The sequence below is a fragment of the Xenopus laevis genome, chromosome 3L, assembly GCF_017654675.1.
Source record: "Xenopus laevis strain J_2021 chromosome 3L, Xenopus_laevis_v10.1, whole genome shotgun sequence".
NCBI lineage: Eukaryota > Metazoa > Chordata > Amphibia > Anura > Pipidae > Xenopus > Xenopus laevis.
The window spans coordinates 6,035,707-6,047,536 of NC_054375.1; the positions used below are offsets into that span (position 1 = coordinate 6,035,707).

General features: G+C 42.7%; 1 protein-coding gene across 1 annotated transcript; it reads right to left on the minus strand.

Moving 5' to 3' along the window:
• Positions 1 to 954: 954 nt before the first annotated feature.
• Positions 955 to 11,046, minus strand: LOC121401369 (golgin subfamily A member 6-like protein 22). Its single transcript, XM_041585899.1, has 11 exons — positions 9,762 to 11,046; positions 7,379 to 7,620; positions 6,566 to 6,603; positions 5,560 to 5,632; positions 5,001 to 5,040; positions 4,400 to 4,487; positions 3,572 to 3,619; positions 3,286 to 3,333; positions 3,110 to 3,183; positions 1,593 to 2,544; positions 955 to 1,095 (listed from the first exon to the last, which is right to left on the minus strand). The coding sequence occupies exons 3-11, from the start codon at positions 6,587 to 6,589 to the stop codon at positions 1,036 to 1,038; spliced, it is 1,407 nt and encodes a 468-aa protein (XP_041441833.1). The 5' UTR covers positions 6,590 to 6,603; positions 7,379 to 7,620; positions 9,762 to 11,046; the 3' UTR covers positions 955 to 1,035.
• Positions 11,047 to 11,830: the final 784 nt, after the last annotated feature.

Sequence of the window (11,830 nt, forward strand, 5' to 3'; positions counted from 1 at the left end):
CAGGAAGTAGTGTTCTGGCTATTATGTTACACATCCATTTACACCAGCCTTCAAACATTACATTATTGGCTAACTCGCTATATTAGAAACATTATTTTATTTTCACAGTCTATTTACCCAGTTTTTCTATTTACATTAAACTGAACACAGGAATCCTATTAAAGGAATCATTCGGTATAAAAATAAACACTGGCTAAATAGATAGTCAGTGCAAAATAAAAAATGTTTCTAATATAGTAAGTTTGCCAAAAATGTAATGTATAAAGGCTGGAGTGACTGAATGTCTAACATAATAGCCAGAACACTACTTCCTGATTTGCAGCCCATGTGGCCCCCTTCAAGTCACTGATTGGTTATTGGCTGGTAACCAATCAGTGGAAACCAAGAGAGCTGCAAAGCAGGAAGTAGTGTTCTGGCTCTTATGTTAGACATCCAGTCACTCCAGCCTTTATACATTACATTTTTGGCTAACTCACTATATTCAAAAGATTTTTTATTTTGCCCAACCTATCTATTTACCTAAAGTTGAATTTAATACAGATCAGTTCCTTTAATATGTCTGTCTTTAGTTCACTGTAAAAGAAGAAAAACTGGGTAAATAGATAGGATGTTTAAAATAAAAAATGTTTCTAATATTGTAAGTTAGCCAAAAATGTAACATATAAAGGCTGGAGTGACTGAATGTCTGACATAATAGCCAGAACACAACTTCCTGATTTGCAGCCCATGTAGCCCCTTCAAGTCACTGATTGGTTAGTGGCTGGTAACCAATCAGTGGAAACCAAGAGAGCTGCAAAGCAGGAAGTAGTGTTCTGGCTATTATGTTAGACATCCAGTCACTCCAGCCTTTATACATTACATTTTTGGCTAACTCACTATATTCAAAAGATTTTTTATTTTGCACATCCTATCTATTTACCTAATGTTTATTTTAATACTGAATGGTTCCTTTAATATGTGTGTGTGGGAAGGGAGGGTGTGTGTGTAAGTGTATGTGTGAATGCTTGTGTGGGGTCCAGTGTGGGTGCAAGGTATTTACGGCGCAGGAGTGGGGCGACGACAGTTGATCCCTCGGAAGAACTTCTTGGTGGAACGCTGCAAAGAAAAGAAATATCTTGTAAATTGTTAAAGAAGAATTAATTACAGATAAATAATTATTAGCACGTCAGCTCTCTGGAATGGCACCTTTTATTCTTATATTGATCAGCTGGTGTGAGTCTAGTTTCTAGTGGCAAAGTTATTTCCAAAGAAGGGAAGAGCTACAACAGCCCTATGAGAGTTACCAAACCTCCCCCTAATTGGTCTATAGAGAATCAACAGCGGTATCTGGAGACTTGGCCAGATCTCTGCTCAGAGTCAGTAACCCAGTACAACCTATAGACAGCCATACCCTGGCCAATAGGGGAAATTCTCTGACTGATCAGGCCACAGGCAAAAAAAGACAGAGAACATACAAGGCAGCTATGGCAACCTTTCAATTTCTCCAATCATTTGGGTAGACAGCCTGAACGACTGGAAGGCTATAAAGTACACGAGAGCCAACATGGTGTATTAGCATAAGAAAATAAAAAGCCAGTAATTAAATATATTACCCAGATCCTCTGGAGCCTGATTGAAACCCTTCTTCTCCGGGTTGGCTGCTGCTGTTTTTGCTCAGCAGGAACATCTTCCTCTTGTTCCTGCTTTTGCTCCTCTTGTTCCTCCAGTTCAATCACCTCTTCTTGCTGTTCAAGAGGAACATCTTTCTTCATTTCTGCCACATCTTCTTCTTTCTTTTCGGCAGGAACATCTCTCTCCAGTTCTTCCACCTCTTCTTTCTTTTCAGCAGGATCATCTTTCTCTGGTTCTTCTGCCTCTTCTAGCTTTTCAGCAGGAGCATCTTCCTCTTGTTCCTGCATTTGCTCCTCTTGTTCCTCTAGTTCTATCCCCTCTTCCTGCTGTTCAGGAGCATCATCTTTCTCCAGATCTTCTACAGCCTCTTTCTTTTCGGCAGGAACACCTCTCTCCAGTTCTTCCACCTCTTCATTCTTTTCAGCAGGATCAACTTTCTCTGGTTCTTCTGCCTCTTCTAGCTTTTCAGCAGGAACATCTTCCTCTTGTTCCTGCATTTGCTCCTCTTGTTCCTCTAGTTCTATCCCCTCTTCTTGCTGTTCAGGAGCATCATCTTTCTCCAGATCTTCTACATCCTCTTTCTTTTCGGCAGGAACACCTCTCTCCAGTTCTTCCACCTCTTCATTCTTTTCAGCAGGATCATCTTTCGCTGGTTCTTCTGCCTCTTCTAGCTTTTCAGCAGGAACATCTTCCTCTTGTTCCTGCATTTGCTCCTCTTGTTCCTCCAGTTCTATCCTTTCTTCTTGCTGTTCAGGAGGATCATCTTTCTCCAGATCTTCCACATCCTCTTTCTTTTCGGCAGGAACATCTTCGTCTGGTTCCTTATTTTGCTTCTCTCGTTCCTCTATATGATGTTCGACCTCTTCTTGCTCCTCTCGATTGGTCTCCTCTTCCTGCAGGTGATCTTCCTCCACCTTTTCCTGTTGACTGGTCCTAAAGGGGATATAATAGAGAACAATCAGTCAGTGTAATTTGTTTCCAAAGTGTTGAGACTACAAATATCATTACTGAAGTAATAATATATTCCCTGATAGTCTTTGATGTGTTGATTGGGGGTTTAGTATTTTATATGGGTAGATAAGAGTAAACTGACAGACCAGCTCAAATTTTTGTGAAAAATGGGATAAAAAGAGCAGATTTTCCAATATAAATTTTTTCGCCTTCTTGCTGTGTTAAGATCATTATATAGAACCTATTTCTGTCTGCTCTTTGCCTGGACTGAATGGTTCCTAACTCACAATTCAAACTATTGCAAAGCCACAATTCAACTGGTTGTACAAGTGACTTTTTCTGTTTAATCCTGATTAGATTAAATTAGATGTCTAATTGTAGGCTGCAGCTGAGGAATTCTGGGAGATTGTGGTGGCACCTGCAGTCCAATATGAAACTGTGTAACGCTGAAATCAGTGCTCTGACTGGCTACATTCATTTTTTCTTATATATATATTGTTCTTATGCATCATAAACAGGAATGGAATATTAAATGTAAAATACATACATGGCAGCTTCTTCCAGCTCCTTCTCCTTCTCGAGGAGTTTTCTCTCCATGCCCTCCGATATTGATCTTAAGGTCTGTCGGGGAAGACACAAGGAGAGGAGCAAAGGGTAAATAAGACATTTATACTCTGTATTGGAGGAAGCATGAGGGACAGAGACAGTGATCCGGACACTTACTTTCAAGGCTTCAGCAACCTCCTCTGGGTCCATGTTGATGTCTCTGAGCTGTGGGAGAAGAGACTCAATGTTATACAAACACTGCATTGTACCCATGTTATTAGGGTTCCTATGAGGGGCCTCTGTGCATAACCCACACTGCATTGCAACAGTTTTTGCTTTTGCTTTGTTGCTGCTGAAAATGGGACTTAGGTGGGTGAGTTTAGAAGAGATCCAGTCAATAATACTGTTACTACTGTTACTAAGACACCCAGTCACTAATAATAAGACTAATAATACCACTTACAGGTGATTCCGGCAGCTGGAAATCAGCCACAATGTTATCCAGTTGTTCCTGTAACATAAAAAAAAGTGTCAGAGTGAGGGAGAAATGGATTAAGCAATGTTATCGGGTAGATGAGAAGCAGAAATATGGAGCAGCGCTGCTGTGCAGTTCCCATTCACCTGCAGTGTCACTATAGGCCACACATCAGTGATATGTATATAATTATAATAATAATAATAATTAGATATATGATTATATGGGTTACTGTCAGTTCCTGGTTTAAAGGGCATAAGAACCAAATACTGGCAACAATAGGAATTTACAATAAATATTAGTGCTTCACCCGCATGTACATGAAGGCCACAGGGCAATGTTTTTACAGACATGGGGATAACATTTTAGTTTTCTTCTCAGTTTGGGACATAAAACATATATATTCTCCTCTATAATTAGTTTATTGTCTGGAGGTGCAATAGCTGACTACATTGTATAAGCCAAGAGCTGGCAATCTAATGCCACACTGATTCAAAATAAATTACAAATAGTTAATGGACTGAATCAGACCAGGGGCGCAACAGTCCATGAGAAACAAAAGGCCTGGGGACACAATATTTCTATCAGGTCTGGACTGAGAATTAAAAAAGGTCCTGGCATTTCAGGTACACAGAAGCCCAATCAGCCCACATAGAGGCCCAAACAGCCCCCACCAGCCCACTAAATACTGACTTTCTATGGGACCTTAAAGCAGCCCCTCTGGCATTTGCCAGAACCCATAGATTGCCAGTCCGGGCCTGATTTCTATAATAATAATAATAACATATCATTAATTCCCTATTTTGGATTCCTTACCAGATTCATGACCACGTAGATGTAATACACCAGGTTCGCCCTAGTCAGGTACTGGTGGGTGGCTGCATATCGGATCAGGAAGTTGGCTCTGAAAAAGAATTGCCATTGAGCATTAATACAAGGTTTTATCTACTGCTGCATTGCATTTCTACTAGGGGCCCTGGTTAACCTATATAGAGCCCAAATGATCCAAAAACAGTGAAAATAAAAAGGCACTAATAAAATAACAATTTCCGGCAAAATAATCTTTTTTAGAGATAGTTGAAGGAGGAAAAGTCAGCTATAAATTTTCTAAATTGCTTACGATGAATATTTATAAATAGGGCCCTGTTGTGGAGCCGATGGCCAAAGTCCATTCAATCTTGAAGCAGGGGGTTTATTTACTATGTGATGCTGCAATTAGAGAATGGGTGATTGGGTGCATGTGTCTGGCCCCTGGCACACCTTGTACTTTATTCAGACCCCCAAGTGATAGTGTCTCAGGGGCCAAACAATACAGGGAGGGATCCAATTTTGCCCCCTTATCTCTCCTACACACCCCCCCCCCCCCGGGGCAATGGCCAACAATTCCCAAAAATAAGCAGATTTCTGTTTTACTTACAAGTCGTCGATCTTCCCGAACTCTCTCCTGTAGTGATGTTCTGCAAGGGAAAAAACATTTCCATGAAACACTGAGCTAAAGGAGGGAAGGACATTCACATACAATTCTCTCTCTGACATTTTCTCCCAACCTTTCTGCCTTCAAAAGATCTCTTAAAATACACTTATTTAGAGAAGCCTCCCTACCTCTGCTTAACTACCAAATGCAATACCACATACAGTACTACATCGCTCACCTGCTTATATCTGATCTTGCCCACTCCCACACCTCGTGTCTTATTCCCTTTAGATTGTAAGCTCTTTTGCACACAGCCTTCCTTACCTTTTGTACCAGTATTGGTTGTGTTGTATGTAACTCCATATGTTCTATGTATGTAATTAATGTGACTTAGTTGTATAAACACATTTACTTTACAGCACTGCAAAATATGTTGGCACTAAATAAATACATGTTATTATTATTAATAATAATAATAAACCAGTGCTACAGCCTTTGAAACCCTAGCAGCCTACTGAGAAGCCCATTGAATAAAGGAATGGATGATTCATATAATATTTACCATAAAAATAAAGGAGACTCTCGATGTCTGTCTCATCCTCCTCCCTGAAGTTCTTCCAGGTCAACAAAACCGACTGTAAGAAAAGAAAGAGAGATACAATTTAGAATGGGTGTAAACAGGGCTGCCATCAGAAATCTTAGGGCCCCATACGACAACATTTCCTCGGCCCCCTTCGCTGAGCCCACCACAAGCCCCACCTACAGGTCCGCCCTCCCCACCCCACAGGTCCACCCCCCACATTGGTGGCTAGGGTTCCCACATGTTAATAAAAAATATTGGTAGTCAGGGCCCCCCATTAAAATATATTGGTGGCTCGGACCCCACATGGGGAAAAAAAATTGGTTGCCAGGGCCCCCCACATTATAAAAAAAATGGTGGCCAGGGCCCCCCTTAAACATCCATGTAAAAAAAAACTTTCCCCCCCCAGAAGTTTGAAATAAAATTGGTGGCCAGGGCCCCACCACACAACAGGTACCACAAAGGGTTATCTTTAGGGGGCCCTGCCATGTTGCACTTAATTCATTAGTGTGGCCCACCTGCTGTAAGTGAGCTGCCAACTGCAGAAGGGAGGAGGGGAGCAGCATTTTCTTCTCTTATAGGTCACAGAATTTCAAGTCCCGGTAAAGCTGCATGGTGATTGGATGAGCTGGAGGGGAAGTTCAAACCTCAGCTATTCAATCCAGCAGCTCAACCGGGACTTAAACTCTGTGACCAATAAGAGAAAGTAATGGACAGAAGAGACCTCACCCTGTGCTCCCGCCCTGCCTTCCCGAAGTTGGCAGCTCTCAAAAAGCAGGGGGCCCCGGCTGATCAAGTAAGTGCGGCGTGGCCAGGCCCCCCTTACCCTCGGGCCCCCTACAACTCTCTCCCCTCCCCCCCCCTGATGGCAGCCCTGGGTGTAAATGCCGCCTGTATCATGGTATGGCAGCTCCCACCAGAACTTCCAGTTTAGATGAGGGAATGATATTTCTCTTTTTTGGAAGTACAAAAGAAACAGATACATTACCTCCATCTCTAGGGAGCGGTCCATGATGTTTCAGACGTCTAAAGGAAGAAAAATTATACAAATCAGCAATATATTCGGCACAGCAATAGTTTCACGTTTCAGAGACTTTAATATGAATGTGACAGTCGTTATTGTGTAGTTTAAGTGTTATCAGGTGAAATAAAGTACGAGATTAAGAGACAGATATTTTCTTATCTTTATTTTACGGCACATTGTTACCCTCAATGTTAAATGGCACATTATAATGCTGGTGATTGTGTTGAATTTGATTCTTTTGAGGGATACATGTACTGTGAATATGAATGAATTTTGTTACAACAGCGCCACCTGCTGCTCAGTTTCCCACCAGTCTGACCAGCAAGTAGTCAAGGAAGTTGTCAGGAGAAAGAAAGAGGCTGATGTTCTTCTGCTTAGGAATAAAATTATAAGCCTTTCTCACATCTTTCCTAAGCAGAAGAACATCAGCCTCTTTCTTTCTCCTGACAACTTCCTTGACTACTTGTTGGTCAGACTGGTGGGAAACTGACCAGCAGGTGGCGCTGTTGTAACAAAATTCATTCATATTCACAGTACATGTATCCCTTAATATCTTGGAATAAAAAGAAATTTTACATTCTCTTATTTTTAAGGTTTACTTATCCTTTAAAGGTGAACCTTTACCCTCACAGAGCATTCTTTACACTTCATTGATCTGCATTTACATTTACAGGAGCCATAGTGTATTGGGTGCAGAGTGGGAAAACACTGGGGTTAATACAAAGTCTCATGTGAACAGATATAATACAAGTATCAATTGGATTTTTTCAAGGTTACCTTTCAAAAAACGCAGAAGTCGAAGATGGTGTCGCTTCTGGAAGAAAATAAAAGGGACCGGCACAAGGCCGGGTACCCCAAGGGGTCTCCCTGAGGAGACCCTGGCTATCCCAAAAAACTAGTTCTGATAAGGATGGATTATATCAAACTAGGGGGAAGCCAAAAAATGCTCTGATGACAATGAGCAGCAGATCTTGCAAAAAAATCACAAAAATCGCAGGTAACGCGCTGTAGCCCGATGTCTGTATAGAGAGAGAGAATAACAATTAATACACGGATAATGCATTCAGCATCAGATTGTACAAAACTGTAAGTCTGATCATAGCGACCAATAAGAAATGAGCATTGGCACCGATAAAGCAAGGACATAGTACACTGGTGCAATTTACTCTACGTTAGTAAGAACGGCCCAGTTATAGAGGTACAAGGGTACGAGAAACACCATAGCAAGTAGTATTAAATGGTCTAGTTCAAATTAGTATTAATACATTGGTTGCCAAAAATCAAACAATCATCCTTCTTGTCCCCAACGCAAGGACAGACTCATTGGTTTGTTAGATTTTCATCCACTGTTAAGTAGCCAGGAATGTACCAAATCCACTGTTTCAATTGGACTTTTTTTTTTTTTACATTTTATATCTGGTTGCTAGGCTCTCTGCCCTTAGCAACCATCCATTTGTTTGGAATCAGTGACAAAAGGAACATCTGCTAGTTAGGGGGTGTAAGCCAAATATTTCCACTCTTTTTCCATTAAAATAAGGGTTATTTGGCAATATACAGTCAATATTAGAGGCAATATACACAGAGCCAACCAACGGACTAAACCAACTGTCAAAACCTAGGGGTAAAGTCACCTCTCTTCTATGGGACCTGCTGTATGTCCCTCCCACTCATTTACTATCACCCCCTACTGTCCCCATGGCACGTGCCTCTGCTTCCCACCCCTAGTTCCAGACTTGGATAAAGGGAACATGTATTTAGCTACAATGTTGGTACATAAGAGCAGGGCTGGGGGCAGATACCAGGGGGCAGAGGGGCAAATCTCTAAGGAGCCTGTCAGTACTGGGAACACAAATTAAGCAGCTTATGGTGAGGTACAGGGGTCCCCAAATGTTCCCTTCATTAATAAATGTGAATATTTGCCGACAGTCCTGTATAACTTCCAAATCCTGGTCTGTGTCTCCCAACCAGCACTAAGATTAAAGGCTCCTCCCAAGCCCATTTTAGGGGAAAATCTCCAAATTCACTAAAATCAGTGACAAGAGGAACACCCGCTAGTCAGAGGGGGTGTAGCCCAAATATTTCTCATTTTTTCCCATTAAAAGAAGGGTTATTTGGTAAAAAAACAAAAGTCTCAGAGGGAATATACACAACGCAGAGCCAACCAACGGACAAAACCAACTGTCAAATCCCTAGGGGTCTCTTCTATGGGGCCTGCTGTATGTCCCTCCTACTCATTTACTATCACCCCCTACTGTCCCCATGGCACATGCCTCTGCTTCCCACCCCTAGTTACAGACCGGGGGGCACCAACCTTTTTTCACTAATATAAGGGATATTTGGCAAAAAAAGTCTTGGAGAGAATATACACTTAACACAGAGCCAACCAACGGACTAATCCAACTGTCAAATCCCTAGGGAGAAATGATCTCTCTTCTATGGGACCTGCTGTATGCCCCCCAGTCATTTACTATCACCCCCTACTGTCCCCATGTCACGTGCCTCTGCTTCCCACCCCTAGTTACAGACTGGGGGGCACCAACTATCCCTTTTTTCACTAATATAAGGGATATTTGGCAAAAAAAATCTTCGAGAGAATATACACTTAACACAGAGCCAACCAACGGACTAAACCAACTGTCAAATCCCTAGGAAGAAATGATCTCTCTTCTATGGGACCTGCTGTATGCCCCCCAGTCATTTACTATCACCCCCTACTGTCCCCATGGCACGTGCCTCTGCTTCCCACCCCTAGTTCCAGACTTGGATAAAGGGAACATGTATTTAGCTACAATGTTGGTACATAAGAGCAGGGCTGGGGGCAGATACCAGGGGGCAGAGGGGCAAATCTCTAAGGAGCCTGTCAGTACTGGGAACACAAATTAAGCAGCTTATGGTGAGGTACAGGGGTCCCCAAATGTTCCCTTCATTAATAAATGTGAATATTTGCTGACATTCCTGTATAACTGCCAAATCCTGGGTCTCCCAACCAGCATTAAGATTAAAGGCTCTTCCCAAGCCAATTTTAGGGGAAAAAAATCTCCGAATTCACTAAAATCAGCGAGAGGCACAATACCCACAAGTTTGGGGGGCATCACCCTATTATTTACCTAAAATAAGGGTTATTTGGCAAGAAAATGTCTCAGAGGGAAAGTCCACTTACCTCTCACCAAAGTGACAACCAACGGACTGAACCAACGGTCACATCCCCAGGTGGAAGTCACCTCTGTTTCCTGCTCTTAAAGGGGAAGTGTCCCCTTTTGATGAGTGAGGTTTATATGGCATTTATTTCTAATTAGATGTGCAGTACATACACAGCCTATTAAGTACACTGAGCATTGCTTTGTATGTGTGGCCTATTGAGTCAGCGCACTGAGTCCAATGCCAATGGCAACCCACGTAACAGAGAGGAATGCTGAAGCAGCAAACATAAGCCATTAGTGAGCCAGTACAGAGCCATATGGGTAAGTCATTAGACTACAGGACATTGATACATGAGAAATCTCTGGAACATCCACAATAAAGAGATGAGAATGAAACGTCTGGCCGTTCTGTCCCTTATTATTGGAGAAACAGAAGTAGATAATATCAGTAAGTACTGCAGGAAGCCCCAGTCTGCTTTGTACAAAGAGTGAAAATGTGTGTAGGGAAGTCGTGTCAAATCTTTGCACTTATCCCTGTAAAGGAGCCTGTCTGTGTGCTGTGAGCTGTTACCTAGCAACCAGCTGTACAGGATCTCAGTGCTACAGGAAGTGACACAGCAGCTAGTGAGTGGCTGGCAGGAAGAGGAAGTAGCAGAAGAGAAAAGCCTGGCAGAGAGAAGCACACGCTGGACACAGAGAGAGACCAGAGAGCTGCCGGTGGGCCCAGAGAGCTGAGAGGCTCCACCAAAATCAGACATTTGGATCAGGCTGGGACAGGGAAGCCTCATACTGTGCCTGGAGAGACAGAGAGTGTGAAAGGAATCCAGACTGGAGGAACAACCAGCAGGAGATTCCTATCTGAGCATCCAAAGGGGCTGCTAGTCTCACTGTATGTCTGACTGTGCTGGACTCCACTCAAGACAAACTGTAAAGCATCTAAAGAGGATTTGGAGTGAGGACTGAGATTTAAAGTGACAGGGTACTAAAGGAGCGCTCGCAGATTTCTACACATTTCTATTAGTTGGACTGTGAGGAGCCATCCGTTACTTTAAAGAACTTATCCAGTTATTTAGTCTGACAGACCACGCAAGCAAGTTAGTTAGTGAGGCCCTATTGCCACCGGTTAGTGCTGTCTCTATTAGTTGCCCATTTATTTTACATAAACAAGTTCTGTGTAACAAATAGTGTGTGTGTTTTATTACTGTGTTCCCAGTGGGGCCACTCGTAGGTTCCCGCTAGGTGGAGACACTGCGCTACTAAGTACCAGGATCATAACTGTCCTGTTTTTAGAGGAACAGTCCCTCTTTTCAAACCGCAGTCCTTCATTTGTACTGCAAAGTCCCGTTTTTCTCTGCACTGAACAGAAAGAAAAAGAAACAAAGTTTTTAACTTAATTGGCTTTTGGTAGAGAGCCCAGAACAGCTGCAGCAGAAGATAAGATACTTTTGTAACAATTGTGTGTGACTGTGGGATAGCAGGTATAGTAGGGAGAGATGGTGCCTATAGTAACAGGGGATAATAGTCTCTGGGAAGGGAGTGTGACTGTGGGATAGCAGGTATAGTAGGGAGAGATGGTGCCTATAGTAACAGTGGATAATAGTCTCTGGGAAGGGAGTGCGACTGTGGGATAGCAGGTATAGTAGGGAGAGATGGTGCCTATAGTAACAGGGGATAATAGTCTCTGGGAAGGGAGTGTGACTGTGGGATAGCAGGTATAGTAGGGAGAGATGGTGCCTATAGTAACAGTGGATAATAGTCTCTGGGAAGTGTGACTGTGGGATAGCAGGTATAGTAGGGAGAGATGGTGCCTATAGTAACAGTGGATAATAGTCTCTGGGAAGGGAGTGCGACTGTGGGATAGCAGGTATAGTAGGGAGAGATGGTGCCTATAGTAACAGTGGATAATAGTCTCTGGGAAGTGTGACTGTGGGATAGCAGGTATAGTAGGGAGAGATGGTGCCTATAGTAACAGTGGATAATAGTCTCTGGGAAGGGAGTGCGACTGTGGGATAGCAGGTATAGTAGGGAGAGATGGTGTCTATAGTAACAGTGGATAATAGTCTCTGGGAAGGGAGTGCGACTGTGGGAT

Bases quoted from the DNA above. Each gene is read 5' to 3' on its own strand.
- LOC121401369 (XM_041585899.1), bottom strand. From the start codon at position 6,589: ATGGACCGCTCCCTAGAGATGGAG. The intron at 3,620-4,399 runs GTAAGGAATCCA...TTTATGTTACAG, and splicing joins TCTACGTGGTCATGAATCTG to GAACAACTGGATAACATTGT. The intron at 3,184-3,285 runs GTAAGTGTCCGG...CTTCCCCGACAG, and splicing joins AGGTTGCTGAAGCCTTGAAA to ACCTTAAGATCAATATCGGA.